This window comes from Salmo salar, chromosome ssa23 (genome assembly GCF_905237065.1).
Source record: "Salmo salar chromosome ssa23, Ssal_v3.1, whole genome shotgun sequence".
Taxonomy (NCBI): domain Eukaryota; kingdom Metazoa; phylum Chordata; class Actinopteri; order Salmoniformes; family Salmonidae; genus Salmo; species Salmo salar.
In genome coordinates, this window is record NC_059464.1 from 40,136,157 (window position 1) to 40,158,042 (window position 21,886).

The window sequence follows — 21,886 nt, forward strand, 5'->3', positions numbered from 1 at the left end:
ATTAAGTGCCAGCTTGTTATTTTTCTTATCCTGAGGTGAAATGTATACAACAGTCATGATAACAGGTGAAAACTACCTCGGGAGGTAGAAGGGTCGGCATTTGACCATCAGGTATTCCAAGACGGGTTAACAATGGGTCGACACTTGCACTGCTCGAATCAGTACACCTGTTGTTGATGAAGAGGCAAACCCCTACCCCCCTCGATTTCCCTGACTCCACTGTCCTGTCCGCCCGTTGAATGGAGAATCCATTGAGTTGAATAGCCATGGGGTGTATATACTGTAAGTCGAGATCAGGACAGATAAGTTGAAGCTGGAATTGAGGTAACTGCCGATCTGATGTTCAAAAGTACTTGTTCGATTGTAAATAAATGATAGAGGATACATCTTGGGAAAATAAAGTACAAAACAATCACAAAATAGCAAAGTTAGGTTGGAGCTTTCAAATCAGCCAGTACGGCACCATCGTATTGTACTGTAAGTGCTATGGACTTATTGTTACAGGGTTATTCTGTCTGCCGGACAGCGGTCAGTTCAGAGGAGCGACACATGGGTGCACGCCTACCATTTAGATAAGAATTGTGATGATTAGATCCAAGAATGCATGTGTTCTTGCCTTTTGTGTTTTCACGAGCAAAGTGCTAAGAAATGTTAATTCAGCTTGGGCGTGAGTTCCTGTTTGAATTTGGTATCATTTTTTTCTCTTAGATTATTCTGAATTGAAGACGCGTAACCACGTTAAGTCTTATTTAGTTGATAGTCATTTACTCTGGGTATTCTGTAATGTATTTCATGTACACTAATTGTTTGAGTTAATTCTTTCATGACTAATAAATCCTATTAGTTGAATTGAGTAGATGCATTCCTTGTTTTATAGAGTAATTACTTGATTGACTATACATTCAAAATGTGGTAGGTCTATTGGTAGTTATTTTCACTACACATAGTACATGCTTGCGTTCCTTCTTGACATCCCTGGTCTACTTGACTCAACTTCATGCTAGAACACTGGTTGCCAGGATTAGCTATTTGTATCTAGCCTCTGAATAATTGTATAACGGTGCTAGATAGACACATGTTGATACAACACCCATTCTGTTAAAGGTCTCCAAAGCACACACATCCCTGGGTTGCTCGTCTTATCAGTTCGCTGCAGCTAGCGACTGGAACGAGCTGCAAACAAACTCAAACTGGACAGTTTTATCTCAATCTCTTCATTCAAAGACTCAATCATGGACACTCTTACTGACATTTGTGGCTGCTTTGTGTGATGTATTGTTGTTTCTACCTTCTTGCCCTTTGTGCTGTTGTCTGTGCCCAATAATGTTTGTACCCTGTTTTGTGCTGCAACCATGTTGTGCTGCTGCCATGTGTTGCTACCTTGCTGTGTTGTCATGTGTTGCTGCCATGCTATGTTGTTGACTTAGGTCTCTCTTTAATGTAGTGTTGTCTCTCTTGTTGTGATGTGTTGTCCTATATTTTTATTTAATGTATTTTTAATCCCAGCCCCCGTCCCTGCAGGAGGCCTTTTGCCTTTTGGTAGGCCGTCATTGTAAATAAAAATGTGTTATTAACTGACTTGCCTAGTTAAATAAAATAAATAAAAAGAATTCCACCAACCTAAACAAGCTAGAACTTCAGAGCATGAACGCACACACACTCCTTACCCAGTCCTCCTGGTAAAGTCTTGACTACAGGTTTGAGCTGAGCGATCTCCAGAGCCTCCCACAGCATATCGTCTGTAGCCTTCATCTCTGGGTCCAGGTTAAACCTGATAAACACACACACACACACCTTACAACAGGGTCATAGGACTGGACCAGTAGAACAATCTAATACAATCCAGTTTATACAACAGGTGGGTCTAATCCCGAATGTTGATTGGTTAAAACCGCATAGTACATTTTAATAACATATACCAGTAGAATTTGATACAGGCTAACCTACTAGTTCAAATCCCACCGATGTACCGTGTGAAAGGAGTATGCATTATTTACTGTACCCGCCAGGACGTTTTCTATTGTTTCATCCAATTCATAGTATTCTTTCTTATATTAATTTTCTGTTTCTGTTGGGCTTGTTCTGGGTGCATCTACATCATGATAATGCTTTGGAGCGGTCCAAAAATAAATGACTAGTGTTGAGTTTTTCCAGAGATGCGTCTGGTTATCAGACACCTCCCAAGATGACACTCTCTGAAGTTTCAACAGTCGGCCAACTGACCCAGTTATAAGTAGCGTCTGTCTCTCTTTTCCCCTCGTAAAACAACTCACACCAGGCAGTGTGGCGTGGCTGCTGGGAGCACAACACTGCATTACTCTCAATACCTCAATACTTTTGGCTTAACTTCCTGTATGCTGTCTCAATGACCTTCACTCTTGGTACTACAGGCTTTTGTGCCAGCCCAGCCCTAGAACACCTGAATCAGCGAATACAGGTTTTGCTGATGAGTTGATTGATGGAATCATGTGTAATGGTGCTAGCCATGCTGAAGACACTGTTGCTCCTCCAGAACCAGGAGGGAAAAACACTGATCTAGATGAAACCGTAGTGTGGGGGTTCTCTTACCGGATGGTTCCGCTGAATAAGATGGGGTCCTGGAGGATGATGGAGAATCTAGACCTCAGAGTCTGCAGAGGCAGCTTGGCGATGTCAATGTCATCTATGATGATACGCCCTGTTTGGAGAGAAGACCGGCTATGTTAAAATGACCCCGTCAATAAACCTAAGTCCAATAAAAACTTTAGTTGTAGTATCATCATAGTAACAGTTGGCAGTGTTTACCCTCGAACATGTCGACCATGCGGAAGAAGGCCAAGGAGAAAGAAGACTTCCCACTTCCTGTCCTACCACAGATCCCCACCTGGAAACCACAGGAAGACAGTTTGTTTGATGGCACATCATCGTCGTCATCATCATCATCACTATCACTGCTCTACGCTGTCTTTCATTGGCTACAGTTAATTCCCTAAATTGTATTTTTTTCTCTCACTCCCCCATTCATTCTGTGTGACTGTATGTTACCTTCTGTCCAGGGCTGATGTGTGCGTTGACTTGTTTGAGGACAGGTTTCAGGATGGTGTCGTAACGCACACTCAGGTTCTGGATCTGAATCTCTCCTTGCCGTGGCCAGCCATCCGGCACCTGAGATGCAGCTAGAGGGAGGGAGTGAGAGGGAGAGACAGGTGAGACGGACAGGGAGAGGGAGAGACAGGTGAGATGGACAGAGAGAGGGAGAGACAGGTGAGAGGGACAGAGAGAGGGAGAGACGGACAGAGAGAGGGAGAGACGGACAGAGAGAGGGAGATACAGGTGAGACGAACAGGGAGAGACAGAGAGACAGGTGAGACGGACAGGGAGAGACAGGTGAGACGGACAGTGAGAGGGAGAGACAGGTGAGACGGACAGAGAGAGGGAGAGACAGGTGAGACGGACAGAGAGAGGGAGAGACAGGTGAGACGGACAGAGAGAGGGAGAGACAGGTGAGACGAACAGGGAGAGACAGAGAGACAGGTGAGACGGACAGGGAGAGACAGGTGAGACGGACAGGGAGAGACGGGTGAGACGGACAGGGAGAGACGGGTGAGACGGACAGGGAGAGACGGGTGAGACGGACAGGGAGAGACGGGTGAGACGGACAGGGAGAGGGAGAGACAGGTGAGACGGACAGGGAGAGACGGGTGAGACGGACAGGGAGAGACGGGTGAGACGGACAGGGAGAGACGGGTGAGACGGACAGGGAGAGGGAGAGACAGGTGAGACGGACAGAGAGAGGGAGAGACAGGTGAGATGGACAGAGAGAGGGAGAGACAGGTGAGATGGACAGAGAGAGGGAGAGACAGGTGAGAGGGACAGAGAGCGGGAGAGACAGGTAAGAGGGACAGAGAGAGGGAGAGACAGGTGAGATGGACAGAGGGAGGGAGAGACAGGTGAGACGGACAGAGAGAGGGAGATACAGGTGAGACGGACAGAGAGAGGGAGATACAGGTGAGACGGACAGAGAGAGGGAGATACAGGTGAGACGGACAGAGAGAGGGAGATACAGGTGAGACGGACAGTGAGAGGGAGAGACGGACAGTGAGAGGGAGAGACAGGTGAGATGGACAGAGAGAGGGAGAGACAGGTGAGAGGGACAGGGAGAGACAGGTGAGACGGACAGAGAGAGGGAGAGACCGGTGAAAGGGACAGAGTGAGGGAGAGACCAGTGAGACACGGGTGAGAGGGGGAAAAAGTAGAATAGAGAGAACTGCACTGTGGGGACAAGTAATACTGGGATGTCCCATGTTCCACTGTCCTTCATAAATTTCAAGCCAGGTTGGGAATAAGCCTTAAAGATGGAATCTGCGGTAGGGGGAAACAGCGCCGCTGGCCACCATTGTTTTTGTAGCAGAGCTGAGGAGCGTTGTGCAGCATGTTAAAAACATTGCGTATGTATTGTGCTCTTCTATCAAGCGTGCAATGATGTCAGAGGGGAAAAAACTGTGTTTGTTGTTTGCAGGAACTTCTTTGTTGGCGTAATATCGCAAATGGTTGTGGCTTTTTCACCACTAAGGATTCCAGCTTTAACTTCATTACTCAGGACCTGAACCATCCAAGCGTGCCCGAGACATAGGCAGTAGTTAAATTGAGCCAGAACTACCTGGTTTGGGCTGGATCTAGGGTTAGGGTTGTGTTTGTGGCTAGGGTTAGGGTTGTGGCTAGGGTTAGGGTTGTGTTTGTGGCTAGGGTTAGGGTTGTGGCTAGGGTTAGGGTTTTGGCTAGGTTTAGGGTTGTATTTTTGGTTAAGGTTAGGGTTGTGTTAAGTTGTGCTAAGAGATGACTAGGATTAGAGTTAGGCCTGGAGCTAAGAGGTAGTACTGTACTAGGGTTAGAGTTAGGCCTGGAGCTAAGAGGTAGTACTGTACTAGGGTTAGAGTTAGGCCTGGAGCTAAGAGGTGGTACTGTACTAGGGTTAGAGTTAGGCCTGGAGCTAAGAGGTAGTTCTGTACTAGGGTTAGAGTTAGGTCTGGAGCTAAGAGGTGGTTCTGTACTAGGATTAGAGTTAGGCCTGGAGCTAAGAGGTAGTACTGTACTAGGGTTAGAGTTAGGTCTGGAGCTAAGAGGTAGTACTGTACTAGGGTTAGAGTTAGGCCTGGAGCTAAGAGGTAGTACTGTACTAGGGTTAGAGTTAGGCCTGGAGCTAAGAGGTAGTACTGTACTAGGGTTAGAGTTAGGTCTGGAGCTAAGAGCTGGTATTGTACTAGGATTAGAGTTAGGCCTGGAGCTAAGAGGTGGTACTGTACTAGGATTAGAGTTAGGCCTGGAGCTTAGAGGTAGTTCTGTACTAGGGTTAGAGTTAGGTCTGGAGCTAAGAGGTAGTACTGTACTAGGGTTAGAGTTAGGTCTGGAGCTAAGAGGTAGTACTGTACTAGGATTAGAGTTAGGTCTGGAGCTAAGAGGTAGTACTGTACTAGGGTTAGAGTTAGGTCTGGAGCTAAGAGGTAGTACTGTACTAGGGTTAGAGTTAGGTCTGGAGCTAAGAGGTAGTACTGTACTAGGGTTAGAGTTAGGTCTGGAGCTAAGAGGTAGTACTGTACTAGGGTTAGAGTTAGGCCTGGAGCTAAGAGGTAGTACTGTACTAGGGTTAGAGTTAGGTCTGGAGCTAAGAGGTGGTTCTGTACTAGGATTAGAGTTAGGTCTGGAGCTAAGAGGTAGTACTGTACTAGGATTAGAGTTAGGTCTGGAGCTAAGAGGTGGTTCTGTACTAGGATTAGAGTTAGGTCTGGAGCTAAGAGGTGGTTCTGTACTAGGATTAGAGTTAGGTCTGGAGCTAAGAGGTGGTTCTGTACTAGGATTAGAGTTAGGTCTGGAGCTAAGAGGTAGTACTGTACTAGGATTAGAGTTAGGTCTGGAGCTAAGAGGTGGTTCTGTACTAGGATTAGAGTTAGGTCTGGAGCTAAGAGGTAGTACTGTACTAACCCATCAGTCCCTCGTAGTTCTCAGGCTCAGTCTTCAGCAGGCCGTTGATCCTCTTGACTGAACCCAGCTGAACCTCCATGTCTGCCAGGTTACGCACCATCCAGTTCAGGTAGTTAGATACCTGGGACACAGAGACACAGACAGATGAGACAGCATTATTATAGACATGTATAGACAGACAAGTACTGTAACAGGAAGGAGGAGAGAGGTTTCACTGGTTTAGAGCCTCAACCTCTTGCCTGACGACTCATCCTGAATTCAGCTGCTCTATTGATTGTTCAGTAAATTCAGTCTGAAACTGACATCCTAGAAATCGTTTGTGCGGATTTCAAATTCATCAGCGATTGGATCTTCTCTAACAAATCTAACCAATAAGAGTATCAAAGTTATCATGTAGGCCGGCTTTGGCCTACAACCCATCGGTTTCTGGGACCAATCAGAACAGTCAGAATGTGTTCCATTCTATAAGACGTCGGGGAGATCAAATCCAGACTCATCATGGAGAAGAAACACAAGTGGGCGTGCCATTTGGCCGGAGCCATGTGGACAGGTAGTCACGCAACTCAGTCTCAGTCTTTCATTGAGAAATGTGTGACTACATTAGATCTTTGACCTTAGACACACACACACACACACACACACACACACACACACACCCCAGAGCGGTCCTCACCATGAGTGCGTAGGTGAGTCCTAGTCCCACCAGGCCAGTGGAGAGGTGGTTGTACAGAGAGTTGCTGATGGAGGCCACGGCTGCTATCAGAACAACACAGGCTCCTACATACTCCTATAGAGGAACAGCATACATAGTCACCACACACAAACCTATATACACTTTCAGAGAAATCAAACAGTCAAAACTATATAGTCCAATAGAAATACAAAAAAAAAATGCTCAGTTAAATCCATAGAATCCTGTCATATTCAAAATTCCCATAGAGGGAGCAGTCACCCAATAGAATGAGAGCAGGTGTAATAACTTGCTCAACATGAACCATGCCTTAGAAACACCACACAGACAAGAGTAACCATGCCTTAGAAACACCACACAGACAAGAGTAACCATGCCTTAGAAACACCACACAGACAAGAGTAACCATGCCTTAGAAACACCACACAGACAAGAGTAACCATGCCTTAGAAACACCACACAGACAAGAGTTCAGTAGAGCAGAATGCACTATAGAGTACACCTCATTACCATGCGGACCTCTAGCCAGCGATTGGCTGCTGTGAGGAAGAGAGAGGCGATGTTGTTGGCATCAGTATACTCCAATAACCTCTGTCTGAACCTGGACTCGTACCTGGAGGAGAGACAATCACAGAGTAATATGTGTAAGTGGAGAAACACACAACCGCCTCGCTGGTCCCGATCAAAATGGATGTTGTTTAGAAAATCTTTACCTGAATGCCCGGATGGTGGTGAGGCCCTCCACTGTCTCTGAGAAGTGGGACAGGAGAGGGAGCTGGGTACTATCCTCCAACTGCTGGAGGTCCCTGACCAGAGAGAGGGGGAGGGGAGGGGGGAGAATAGGTCGAGAGAGAGAAAGAGAGAGGGGGGGAGAAAATAGGTAGAGCGAGAGAGAGAGAAAGAGAGGGGGAGAGAGACGGGAAGAAAGGGAGAGAGAGAGAAGGGAGAGAGAGAGAGGTGGGGAGAAAATAGGTAGAGCGAGAGAGAGAGAAAGAGACGGGAAGAAAGGGAGAGAGAGAGAAGGGAGAGCGAGAGAGAGATAAAAGATATAGAAATGGACAGACAGAGAAAAAGGGGAGACATACTGTAACTAGCCCAGATGAGAACACTGCCCTTTGAATAAACTGAAGCAAAACAAGTGACAGAGATATAAAAAAAAATATCCCAAACCAAGCGCTCACCTGGAGGCAACCCGGAAGTACTTCTGTATGAAGTAGCAGGCGATAGCCAGGGGCACCAGCGCAATGAGGAACACAGGGGTCACATAGGAGATAACCCCCAGCGCCGACACACACAGCAGGGTGGAGCGACTCAGACACTCCAGGGTGGCAGGGATGTGCTGGGGATACAGCCACCAGTGAAACATTACATTACTACCATCTACCAGGAAAAGCAACCAAAGATTTCACAGGCAAGAGCTACTTCGAAAACCATGAGGAAAAATAAGCAAAGTCTATTTGAGATTCATAGAATTTGAAAGTTCCAAGTCAGTATGGTTGAGGCTACTTCTAGTGTTAACACAGAGAGAGGGTGGTGTTGCAATACCTGATCTATAGTGTTGGTGTCAGAGGAGAACCTGTTGAGGATGTTGCCCAGGGGAGTGGTCTCAAACAGCCTGAAAGAGACAACCACACAGATCAACTATACCATAGTTTTATATCTTACTTTATTGTCCCTGAAAGTTGTCACGTTTTTTAAGCTTTTTACTGTTCGAGACGTACACCCTCAAGTGGAAGGATGAAGCTGCTGGTATATCATCAATGTTTCTGTTACAAATTCTATTCCTCTGAGGGTTTTGAGGAATTGAATTTGAAAACAAGAAGACAATGAAAGTGATTAGCCTTCTTGGCTGCCACCTTATCTAAAATTGTTCCGTACAGAGCCCCGACCACAAGGTCATTAGTTGTCTGTGATCTGGCGTCGCCGTGGTTTCAATGTGTGGAAGGCAGATGGACCTCTGGGTAATGGGGCGGTTCATAATGTATACAGTGTCTTACCTCGCTCCCAAGGATGATCGATTGTTACATACACACACACACAAACACATCGCTCTCTCACATGATGCGCACACACACACACACCTTTACCTCATAGGTGCCAGTATGATCTTGCTGAGCAGGTTGTGGTGTAGTTCTTTGGCCACTCTCAGGCCTGTCCACTCTACAGCCACAGAGGTGACCAGACACAGAACGATGCCCAGACAGCACAGCACACTAAACACTGACAGGTACCACGAGTGGCTGAAACCACACTCCTACAGAGGGGAACACAGGGGAAATAGGCTTGGTTAGAGAGCAGTGTGTGTCACACTCTGGGTTCATTAGAGAACGTATCACAAACCAAAATAACATCACACCCCTTCTCTCTCACACCAATACTTAGTTCCTTCTGAGAATAACTGGAGTCTGTCTGTCTGTCTGTCTGTCTGTCTGTCCTTCAGGTGAACTAATTATTCAGCTGAACTTTTCCAATAATGGGCCTGACAGAATGACTGGGATTCTAATTCAAGGTCAAAGACAACTCAAGGGGCCTCTGTGAGGAGAGGAGTTGGTGTGCAGACTCAAGTGCTAATAATGATATTACATTACAATAACATTTGGAAAGATACTTTCTAAATAACCAAATATTATCAATTTTTATAATCAAATGTAGGAACTGGGTTCAGCCCTACTGACAAGTGACCACTTTTATAAAATCAAAGCTCTGAGGTAGTGTAACCAACTAGCCCAATGAGCTAAAGCCTTGGCTATAGCACAGGGAGCTAAGACAAGTCATCAGGTCCCAGGCTTTAATGCACACACTCACAGCAACATTTTCTAGGTGCTTGATTAACCAAAAAGTACACAGAAAATACAATTAGTCTATAGGGAGGAGGTAATTGAACTGGAATTGTGGTGCCAGGACAACAAGCTCTCCCTCAACGTCAGCAAAACAAAGGCGTTGTGTGTAGACTTCAGGAAATAGAGGCGGGAACATGCCTCGATCCACATCAACGGGACTGCAGTAGAGAGAGTCAGCCGTATTAAGTTCCTCAGTGTCCACATCACAGTGAACATGACATGGACCAACACCACCACCACTCTTGTCAAGAGGGCTCAAGCAGGGCCTCGACTTCCTAAGTCGGCTGAAGAAATTCGGCATGCCACCCCGGGTCCTCTTCAAAAACAACCACTGTACCACCGAGAGCTTCCTGACCGGTTGCATCACGACCTGGTACGGGAATTGCTCCGTCCACAACCGCAAGGCCCTCCAGTGAGTGGTGAAGGCTGCCCAGTACATCACTGGGACCGTGCTCACACCCTTCCAGGACATCTACACTGGGATCTATGCTCCCAACCCAGCCACGAGCTGTTTCCCTTACCGTCGGGCAGACCATATCATAGCTTGAGGTCGGATACTAACAGGCTCAGATACAGTTCCCATCTACAAGCCATCAGACTGCTGAACACTTGAACTGACCACCTGCTCTGATTCTCTGCACCTTAGCACACGTGAACTCGCGCACACACGCACGCACGCAAGCATCACATCTGCTGGTACCAGACTCTTAATATGATTTGTAAATACTGTACAATTTACACACTTGCCCCCCAATCCCCCCTTCCCCAAAACGCGTGTAAATATTGGACTATAAATTGTGTCTTCCTGTATTATACTTATGCTAAAATGTTTATTCTATTCTACTGAGCCATTTACTTTATGTTCCTATTCTTATCTTTTATTATTTATTATTGTTGTTGGATTGTCCAGAAGGAACCTGCAACTAAGCATTTCGTTGGTAGGTGTATACCGTACATTCGACTTATACAACCTTAAACTTCCAACAGTGTTTGAAAATCACGTTTTTAAAATGTTTTATCTTTTCATGATGCCATCGGGTAGAACTTTTTAACTTTATGTTTTAGGGTACAACAAGTAGAAATGTGCCTTTTCACAAATGCAGACCATGGTATTGTGCAGGAGATAATGAAAATTAGGTTGAAAAGTGGTGGAATTGCCCTTCAATCTACAGTCATGGCCAAAGGTTTTGAGAATGACACAATATTCATTTTCACAAAGTCTGCTGCCACAGTTTGTATGATGGCAATTTGCATATACTCCAGAATGTTAGGAAGAGTGATCAGATGAATTGCAATTAATTGCAAAGTCCCTCTTTGCCATGCAAATGAACTGAATCCCCAAAATCATTTCCACTGCATTTCAGCCGTGCCACAAAAGAACCAGCAGACATTATGTCAGTGATTCTCTCGTTAACACAGGTGTGAGTGTTGACGAGGACAAGGCTGGAGATCACTCTGTCATGCTGATTGAGTTCGAATAACAGACCGGAAGCTTGAAAAGGAGGGTAGTGCTTGGAATCATTGTTCTTCCTCTGTCAACCATGGTTACCTGCAAGGAAACACGTGCCACCATCATTGCGTTGCACAAAAAAGGGCTTCACCGGCAAGGATATTGCTGCCAGTAAGATTGCACCTAAATCAACCATTTATCGGATCATCAAGAACTTCAAGGAGAGCGGTTCAATTGTTGTGAAGAAGGCTTCAGGGCGCCCAAGAAAGTCCAGCAAGCGCCAGGACCGTCTCCTAAAGTTGATTCAGCTGTGGGATCAGGGCACCACCAGTACAGAGCTTGCTCAGGAATGGCAGCAGGCAGGTGTGAGTGCATCTGCACACACAGTTAGGCAAAGACTTTTGGAGGATGGCCTGATGTCAAGAAGGGCAGCAAAGAAGCCACTTCTCTCCAGGAAAAACATCTGGGACAGACTGATATTCTGCAAAAGGTACAGGGATTGGACTGCTGAGGACTGGGACAAAGTCATTTTGTCTGATGAATCCCCTTTCCGAATGTTTGGGGCATCCGGAAAAAAAAGCTTGTCCGGAGAAGACAAGGTGAGTGCTACCATCAGTCCTGTGTCATGCCAACAGTAAAGCATCCTGAGACCATTCATGTGTGGGGTTGCTTCTCAGCCAAGGGAGTGGGCTCACTCACAATTTTGCCTAAGAACACAGCCATGAATAAAGAATTGTACCAACACATCCTCCAAGAGCAACTTCTCCCAACCATCCAGGAACAATTTGGTGACAAACAATGCCTTTTCCAGCATTATGGAGCACCTTGCCATAAGGCAAAAGTGATAACTAAGTGGCTCGGGGAACAAAACATCGATATTTTGGGTCCATGGCCAGGAAACTCCCCAGAACTTGTGGTCAATCCTCAAGAGGCGGGTGGACAAACAAAAACCCACAAATTCTGACAAACTCCAAGCATTGATTATGCAAGAATGGGCTGCCATCAGTCAGGATGTGGCCCAGAAGTTAATTGACAGCATGCCAGGGCGGATTGCAGAGGTCTTGAAAAAGAAGTGTCAACACTGCAAATATTCACTCTTTGCATCAACTTCATGTAATTGTCAATAAAAGCCTTTGACACTTATGAAATGCTTGTAATTATACTTCAGTATTCCATAGTACCATCTGACAAAAATATCTAAAGACACTGAGGCAGCAGACTTTGCGAAAATTAATATTTGTGTCACTCAAAACTTTTGTCCACGACTGTACATACTGTATGCGGATGAGACTGAATGTAGCTCAAGAGCAACACACACACACACACACACCGTCTGGGACCATTACTTTGAGGTCAGAAGTACTGCACTTAACTCAACATGTGTTGTTTTCTAACATTATCTTATGGTCCTATTTCAACTGTATATATGAAATGAATGCTGTACTTAGCAGGAATTATCATGTAAACAACCATTTCTAATCAAATCAAATTTTATTTGTCACATGCGCCGAATACAACAGGTGTACACCGTACAGTGTAGACCTTTATAAGGTACTGTACTGTAAATAGTGGTCTGTAGAATAAAACATAACCACCGTTTATTCAAAGCACATTGCCGTTTGGTTTAGTAGGACCAAATTGACCCCTGACCTGAGCAACGGTGCAGTTTCTCCCGGTAGAGTACATCTTGGCAGTGATGACGTGGGAGGTCCAGTGGGCCAACCAGTAGTCGATGGCAACCATGAGGGTGTGTTTGAAGAGCTGTGATAGGAGGAGCAGCGGCAGGAGGAGGAGCCCTGCAGAGGACAGGTAGACCCCACAGGAGCGCCAGGGGATGGTGGTGCGGTGACGCATGGCCTGGGACAGGCTGTCATCCTCCTCACTTTCCACAGACTCTTCTGGAAGGACAGAGACGTGTGAGAGAGGGATAGGCAGAGAGAGAGAGAAACAGTGAAAGAGAGAGGTGGATGAGAAAGAGATATAGCTCACAGGAGGTTGGTGTCACCTTAATTGGGGAGGACGTGCTCGTGGTAATGGCTGGAGCGGAATGAGTGGAACGGTATCAAATACATCAAACACATGGTTTGATGCCATTCCATTCGCGCCGTTCCAGACATTATTATGAGCAGTCCTCTCCTCAGCTGCCTCCACTGATATAGCTGTAGCTACAGAACAGGCAAGGATTCAGTACTGTATTGATCCGTCATTTGTTTCCTGATGGGCAAAACAAATCCTCATACTCGTGTCGGGTGTTGGGTTAAGGTTAGAGTAGGGCAGCAGAGAGCAGATAGAACACATTGGTCATGGTGAGTGAAGTACTGCTCCTCCCCTGATCTAAATATACATCATATCAGCAAGCAAACCTGATGACTGCATGGGCGCCTACATGTCTACGGGACAGGCCACAGGGAGAGAGGGATAGAGGGAGAGAAAGAGCGAGGGGTGGAGAGAGAGGAAGAGAAAGGGGATGGAAACTGGGAAGAATGGAGTCTTCAAGCTACAAGCCAATAGGAGCAACATGGACATAGCGTAGGATCTACATGGGAAGTAGCAAGGAGTGTAGTTGCAGCACGATGCTACAGACTGGTCACAACTGGTCACGACGTCACCACTCAGTAAAACCATGCAGTCGGCCCTACTTCGGCTTAAAGAGCAGCAACACTCTGTGCTGGGGATACCTCACGAGTCCACACCGGGGTGCCACCAGAACACAGGTGACAAAGCAGAACAAAGAATCAAGAGCACAGTATCACCACCAAGACACTGTCACAACAACACGGACAGACACAAAAACCAACCAGACTCAGAGTGGGATGCAGTTGCCTAGATGCTGATCTAGGGTCAGTAATGTGGAGGAGGTAATGATGGGGGAAGGTAGCTGATCCTAGATCTGTGCCTAAAGAAAACTTCTATCAAGACATCAGAGCAGAGAGACACACTCAGGCCTTGTCCCAATACTCTCTAAACCAGTGTGGGACTCTGGTCCTAGGGAGCAGCAGTGTGCTGGTTTTCCTGTTTCCCGCTGGTACTTTATTCTAGTAGCAATGGTGTTGATTCTTCACCTAGTTTCCCAGGCCTAAACCAGTTGTTGGTTTAAGGGAAAGGATGAAAACCAGCAGACAGTGTGGCAACCAAGGACCAGATCCCCCTGCCCCTTCCTTTTCAACAGATCTTAAAGACATAGAGCCTTTGCCCCAGGACTTGACCAGTCCGTGTCTTTTACAGATCAGTGGTGAATGGTGATAAAGAAAGAGGATGAGAAAATAAGGCCATTGATGAGGACTACTACTGGACCACAGACAGGATCAACACACATGATTAGTTCCACAGTAGGTTCAGAGACTGACACAAGGATCGGAAACTGTGGATGCATCACATTTTAGAGACAGAGGATAAATTCATAAAATGTTACCACCCAGTAAATATATATCTCCTGTAATTTTTGGAGTCTGCACAAACAAAGCATACAAAAGGAAATAGCAATGATGCTAACCCCCTAGTTCCCATCAGAGAGTGATTGACAGCCCGGGGTACCTCAGTCTCATGGGGAGGTTTGTGAACTTTGACCTCTCACCTTCATGCTCCTCCTCAGTCGTGGCAGCTTCCTTGGAGTACATCGCCCTCCGCAGGTTCTTACGCTCCAACACCGTCATGCTCTCAGCCACTGTCTCCTGGAACAGACAGGCATCAGTTTCTACTGAAGTAGTTTGCCGAAATAGACTTGACCAGATGAATTTAAAACAAAGCAGGAAATGAGGACCCAGAAAGAGCAAGCTCAGTACAAACACATTACTATTGCTCATCAGTTGCGACAATATCACCACTTTGGCTCTATCTGTCATTGCTATCTTTAGACACATGGCCTGGTACCTTCTCAAACTCCCCGTCCTGCCGGTGCATCAGGGTCTTCCACTGTTCAAACAGCTTAGGATCAGAGTTCTGGATGTCTTTCAGAGTCCCCTCGGTCTGAATGGTGCCATCCTTCATCGCTATGATCTGACCGAGGAACGGAGAGAAAGAGATAAAGAGGTGAATTAACCAGTGGCTCATTTCTAATAGCAAAACGTTGTCTATAGACGTACGCACGCACACACAATTACACACCTTTTTTTACTATCCTTGTGGGGACCAAACAATTGATTCCCATTCAAAATCCTATTTCCCCTAAACCTAATCCCTAACCCAAACCCCTAACCCTAATTCTAACCCTAACCCTAAACCTAACCCCTAAGCCTAAAATAGCCTTTTTCCTTGTGGGGAATTTTTCTTGTTTTTACTATCCTTGTGGGGACTTCTGGTCCCCACAAGGATTGTAACACCAAAAACCCACAGACACACTAGTGGCGGTGTGCAGTGTCCGAACAGTTTGGCCTACACACTAATAAGACCCCACTATCAGAAGGTGAGACTCTCAAGAAACACATGCATGTTGTTTTGCTCTAGGACGCCCACAAGCCTCACAAGACCCGTCTGTAGGTAGCCCTGGAACCAGCAAAAACATATATTTTTTTAAGTATATATGGAAGTAATTTAGTGCAAAAAAAAGGGTCAAATTATTTTTTATATAATCCTGAGCTTTGTTATAGCTCTCAGATATAAAACAGAAACTTCAAAACATGCTTCCTTTTTTATTTTTTGGGGACTATCTGTTTCGCCATGTATGCATATGTTATCAATGCATTTCTATGGGCTAATAGTAGTAAGGCCAAATTCAGTGTTTCATCAAATAATTTTTTATTTTATTTTTTAAGATACTTACAGGGGTCCTAAAATTCAAAATCAAATAATTAAATGATCCTTGATATGCCCATCTTAAAATAACTCCATATATTAGCTTAGCAGAAGGGGGAGGATGATATGTTTTTATGAGCATGGCCTTATTTCTATTACAACATATTGGCTAACTGTCCTTCCTGTTCCATTCACTCAGGTCAATGTAATATTGATAGGTTTAGGCTACTACATGATACTCTAATGGAAACAAATTAATAAAACAGAAAGCTCACCTTGACTTGGAAGAGCCTTAGCCAGCTAGCTAACATAAATAGCATTCCTTTCTATTTGAGACAGGTTGTTGAGTGGGCTAAATTAGCTACATTAGCTAGCTAAATAAGTGAAAGAATAAAAATAATTTAAAAAATCTCTTAATTTAAGAAATTAATTTGTTCAACACTGTTGTTCAACACTGTTCAACTGTTTCTGTCTCTTTGAGTCAACAACTCACCACACGTTATGCACTGCAGTGCTAGATAGCTGTAGCTTTTGCTTTCAGTACTAGATTCATTCTCTGATCCTTTGATTGGATGGATAATATGTCAGTTCATGTTGCAAGAGCTCTGATAGGTTGGAGGACATCCTCCGGAAGTCATCATAATTACTGTGTAAGTCTATGGAAGAGGGTGAGAACCATGAGCCTCCTAGGTTTTGTATTGCAGTCAATGTACCCAGAGGAGGACAGAAAATCTCTGTTGTCCGGCTACACCATGGTACTACCCTAGAGGGTGCTGTTGGGACTAATTTAGACCTTCATTGCAAAACAGTGTGTTTTAATTATTTGATGACGTGAATATATTTAATATAGTTTTATCTAAAAAGGATAACTTTGTTCATGTTTCACTATTTTTATGAAATTCACTGAGTAGGACGGCTCTCCCCTTCCTCTGAGGAGCCTCCACTGACACACACACACACACACACACAGTGCTCTCACCCAGTCAGCATGTGGTAGGTACTGTAGTTTGTGAGTGACCAGCACCACAGTCCTTTTCTCTTCTCTCAGCAGTTTGAGGATGCCCTCCTGCATCAGGTGGTCACTCAGGTGAATGTCCAGCGCTGAGAACGGGTCATCCTGAAACAACACCGATTAAAAGTGAAAGGTGAAATACAGGACTAATGGAGTTCTGACTATTTTGATAAAGCTGATTGGAAAAGCAGATGAAATTAGCTATCTAAACACTGAGACTTCTGTTGTTCTGTTGTGGTACGTTGTCCCTGTCCACATGCAGTCTATCGTTCACTGTGTAGACCTGTAGACAGGCTGTCTCTCTCACCAGTAAGACCACATTGGTCTGTTGGTACAGGGCTCTGGCTACACCTATACGCTGACGTTGCCCTCCTGACAGAATTATACCCTGTAGAGATGGAGGAGAGAGAATGAATGGAGAGATTATTCATTCCATCAGGTCAACACCGTGTCAGTGAGCAAGGCTAACAGACTGGAAACATGCACACACTTACTCAGTCCATCTACCACCTATCCTCTGAGAGCGTTTTACTCCAAAATATTTAAGACATTCGGTCCTCTCTCTCTCGCTCTCGCTGTTTCACACATACCCACACCCAATACTGAGTGTTGAGATGTCTGTCTCCCTGCAAGCTGAATCCATTATTGTAGAGGTTACGTAACCCAGACCACATTACAGTGTGCGTGCGTGTGTGTGTGTACAGTGACTTCAGAATAGATTCATACCCCTAGACTTATTCCACATTTAGATTTTCTGTCTATACACAATATCTCAATGTCAAAGTGGAATTGTGTTTTTCAAAAAATTTACAAATTCATAAAAAAATGAAAATCTTGAGGGGTGTGAATATTTTCTGAAGGCACTGTGTATGTATATACTATGTGTGTGTGCGCTTGTGTGCACTGAAAAAAAAATAAAGGTTCTTAAATGGTTCTTCCTCAGCTCTGAGAACTCTTGCCCAATAAAGAACCTTTGAGTTAAGTGTGGGGTTCTTGATGTGGCATCTACAGTTCTTCAGAATTTTAAAAAGTTATTGAAATGTATTGAAGCCTGCAGATGTTTCCCTTTCATAGCACACAACAGGGGTCAGGACTGAATTTGGGAAACACTGGTGTAAAATTACCCCATTGTTGGTGTTAATAACCAGAGTGGAACCAAAACCACGCCCATCATTATCATATTTCCCAGCATGCTCTATTGTAGGTTGATTTTTAGAATTGTTTGTTTCAAAATCGATGTTTTTGCATGTACATTGATTGATTGATTAATCTTATGCTACTCAAATATAAATAATATACATTTGTCTAAACTAATCCAGTCTTTTACTTGGACTTATTGCACCTGTAACTGAAATGGTTGTTTCTGTTCAAATGTTTAATAATAAAAGGTAGTCTCATTTCTTAGTCTTCCCAACCCTGGCAGTCATTCTGATTGCAGGTTGCGGGTGAATGACAATTCCAAATGTTGGATATCCTCACTCTGGCTGGATTCCAATAGTAATTACACATCCCTTTGCAAGCCAGCATAATATGACTTGTTGACCTGATGTGGTCTGTAAAATATGAGTTTCAGTCCACTGTGTTAGGCTAAAACTAAGCCCTCAAATAAGGCCTTATTTTTTGTGTGTATTGTATTGCCTTAAATTCTGTAATTTTTATGACAACTTATTCACTTAGGATCTCACTTGGTGAAGGCCACAGGACAAAAAAATGAATGAATGCAACAACCATGTCTCTTTCACTAGCAAACACAGTCATGGGTGGTATTAGTAACTCTAAAACTCACTGAAAGGCAAAAATAGGCTTAAAATCCTACAGCAGGGCTATTCAATTCTGGTCCTGGAGGCCGAAAACACTTTTGGTTTTGGATTTTTGTATGATTCTTCAAAGAACCATGGTTTTTCAGACCTTCAGACCTTAAAATGGTTCCCCTATATCATTGCTCTCAACAAACTTATTTGGTTCCTTTATTTTTAAGAGTGTGTGATTAAATGTCAGGAGCTTTCCCCGAGGGCAGACTGTCACTGTAGTGGAACACTTTTCCACCATTGTTCCTGTACCCAAGAAAGCAAAGGTAACTGAACTAAATGACTATCGCCTCATAGCACTCACTTCTGTCATCATGAAGTGCCTTGAGAGGCTAGTTAAGGATCATATCACCTCCACCTTCCCTGACACCCTAGACTCACTTCAATTTGCATACTGCCCCAAAAGATCCACAGATGATGCAACCGCCATTGCACTGCACACTGCCCTATGCCATCTGGACAACAGGAAGGCATATGTAAGAATGCTGTTCATTAACTATAGCTCAGCCTTCAACACCATAGTACCCTCCAAGCTCATCACTAAGCTTGGGGCCCTGGGTCTGAACCCCTAACTTTGCAACTGTGTCCTGGACTTCCTGACGTGCCACCCCCAGATGGTGAAGGTAGGAAACAACACCTCCACTACGCTGACCCTCAACACTGGGGCCCCACAAGGGTGCATGCTCAGCCCCCTCCTGTACTCCCTGTTCACCCATGACTGCATGGCCATGCACGCCTCCCAACACAATCATCAAGTTTGCAGACGACACAACAGTTTTAGGCCTGATTACCAACAATGACGAGACAGCCTACAGAGAGGAGGTGAGGGCCCTGGCAGAGTGGTTCTAGGAAAATAACCTCTCCCTCAATGCCAACAAAACGAAGGAGCTGATCGTGGACATCAGGAGACAACAGCGCACGTACACTCACAAACGCATATGCTTCAAATAACACACTCAATTCGGTTAACCCAGAAAAAAAATATTGCTAATGTTTACATAGTCTGTACGAGAGATTACACACACACCGACATTACAGAAATACACTCCGCAAAATTACTAAAAGAGACACACACCTTTGTCACATGCATAACATTTGTTGCACCAAACTCACAATAATAAAATATATATGGAGAGAACACAACCTAGACCTGATTACATAACAACATGATGCCTGACCAAATGAAACATGACAGCGTACTGGGTAGCCTCTGATGATGGTGGTACATATAAACATCAACACGAGACAGGTGGTGACAGGCATCACTAGTAACAGAGATTCTGTTTCAACGGGACAAACCTGAATACATAAAGGTTATACCTAAATAGTATTACCATGCAGTCCTGACTGTCAGTTAGTTACTGAGAGTGAAGAGAGACAGGCACAGGTGGTCCTGAGTGACAGAAACAGTGGCAGAAACAGAAACAGAGACGGTGCTGGTCACTGACCCTCTCTCCAATCTCCGTCTGGTCTCCATGTGGCAGGATGTCGATATCCGGCTGTAGGGAACATGCCTCAATGACAGCCTTGTACCTGGGCAACACCGAAACAGGTAATCAGATGACAACCGTGACTTTAAAACAAAGACCCTGCAGATAATCAGATGACAACTGTGACATTAAAACAAAGACCCTGCAATGTCAATAAGGTTACTTGGCTGGGTGAAAGCTGATACTGTATGAGGACTAGTAGACACCACCTCCACTTATTTTGAAGTATGCTTTAGTGGCAATTCAATTCATGGTCATTCAGATGTATGGTAACTATGGATACCAACAGTGGTTGTGCAGCAACCCAGTCAACAAAAGTATATTATTCTCAGTTTGTATTCAGGCTGAAACTCTAAGAAGAAATTAATTGTCTGTTTGGATAAATCAGGCCTAGGGGCTTTATTTGAGCGAGATGAAGAAAAGAGAGAAAGAGAGAGGGGCTAGTGAGGGAACTGAGAGGTCAGAGAACAAGAAAAGCCTGAAGGAGAGAATAAAACAGACAGGAGCCTGTTGGAAGGAAGGCCTAGAGTAGAATACTGATTTCTTCATCTCCCTCCCACTCGCACCCCAAGCTTTTCATACCTCACCCGCTGACTTTCTGTCCGACACCCACCCGCTTCCGCAAAAACTGGTCCCAAACCCCAACTGCAGTCCCGCAATTTTATTTTGTCATATTTGACGCAGCTCGTTAGCCAGCAATGGTCCCAGCAATTTTGCGCCCTAAAGGCAATACCAAATGCGCAAAATAACCTAAGAAAAAAATAGTTTAAATGACCAGAGATTCCATTATATTAGGCCACCGGTATTACTGGGCTATATCAGCCAATAGGCTAGAGGTAGTTTGAAAAGAGCACAGTTGGACTTTCGCTTGAACTACGTCTTGCATGTATAGCCTACTTTTAGGAGCGGGACGAGTTTCACATGAAGAGAAATACGGGTGATCAATAGGCCTATTTACTACTTACTAGTTGTAAACTATAGCCGCATCATATTTAAGAAGTTAATTTCCTTGGAAAGATAGGTCTATTAAACTTCCCCGTGCTTCTGTCCATGCATATAGCTTACACTGTAAAAACCGTAACTTGTTTTTACAGTAACTTGCTGGCAGCCAGTTACCTGTAAGTTACTGTAAAACAGGTAGAGTATGTTACCTTAAATAACAAAGAAACGTTGGTTTAACAGTACATTACTGTAAACAAGTGCTTTTACGATAACACACTGACTTGTTTTACAGTAACTTATAGGTAACTGGCTGCCAGTAAGTTACACTAAAAACCAACCTGATCAGAGCATTTCGTATTATTCTGTATGTAAATCCAGGACACTCCATTTAGCATGATATGTTACGTTTTGTATGGTATGTATTATTTTGTTGATGTCCATCACCCATTTCGTATGATATGTTACAATTTACAATTCAAATGATATGTTATGAATTTGGAAAATGTACAATATGTTACACATTTTCTAAACGTATGATATGTCACAAATCTCTATGAAGGAAGTTAGAGGTAGTTTTGCGTCAGCATGCAAGCAGATTCCCATAGACTTCCAGTCATTGTGCTAATGCTAGTTAGCATTGGCTTGCGAAACTACCTCTAATTTCCTTCATACTGAACACAAAGACAAAAATGGTATCAACGAGTTCATCTGACTGGGGAGGTCGATAAAGTTTCCCTTTATGTGTGGGGTTCTTGACGTGGCATCTACTGTTTTGCAGAAATCTAAAAGGCTATTGAAATGTATGGAAGGCTGCAGATGTGTCCCTTTCATAGCACACATCAAATTGGCCAGTGTTAACTAGGGTTTATTTTTCAGTGTAACATTTCTAGGGTACTGTAAAGAGTTAAATTAACACTCAGTGATGTAAAACAACCCCAGTGTTGGTGTTAATAACCAGAGTTGA

At 44.4% G+C, this 21,886-nt stretch overlaps 1 protein-coding gene across 3 annotated transcripts in view; it reads right to left on the bottom strand.

The window, feature by feature from the left end:
• Positions 1-21,886, bottom strand: part of LOC106584588 (ATP-binding cassette sub-family C member 8) — a 181,053-nt gene that overhangs the window by 11,327 nt on the left and 147,840 nt on the right. For all 3 annotated transcript variants that reach the window (XM_014170042.2, XM_014170041.2, XM_014170048.2), the window contains 17 exons: positions 19,939-20,023; positions 16,990-17,070; positions 16,650-16,787; positions 14,810-14,935; positions 14,514-14,610; positions 12,590-12,837; positions 8,737-8,903; positions 8,195-8,264; positions 7,831-7,988; positions 7,363-7,455; positions 7,160-7,262; positions 6,632-6,745; positions 5,959-6,079; positions 3,025-3,155; positions 2,785-2,863; positions 2,569-2,677; positions 1,668-1,771 (listed from right to left, as the gene is read on the bottom strand). In XM_014170042.2, coding sequence (XP_014025517.2) covers positions 1,668-1,771; positions 2,569-2,677; positions 2,785-2,863; positions 3,025-3,155; positions 5,959-6,079; positions 6,632-6,745; positions 7,160-7,262; positions 7,363-7,455; positions 7,831-7,988; positions 8,195-8,264; positions 8,737-8,903; positions 12,590-12,837; positions 14,514-14,610; positions 14,810-14,935; positions 16,650-16,787; positions 16,990-17,070; positions 19,939-20,023 — 2,024 coding nt within the window. The remainder of the gene's footprint in view (positions 1-1,667; positions 1,772-2,568; positions 2,678-2,784; positions 2,864-3,024; positions 3,156-5,958; positions 6,080-6,631; positions 6,746-7,159; positions 7,263-7,362; positions 7,456-7,830; positions 7,989-8,194; positions 8,265-8,736; positions 8,904-12,589; positions 12,838-14,513; positions 14,611-14,809; positions 14,936-16,649; positions 16,788-16,989; positions 17,071-19,938; positions 20,024-21,886) is intronic.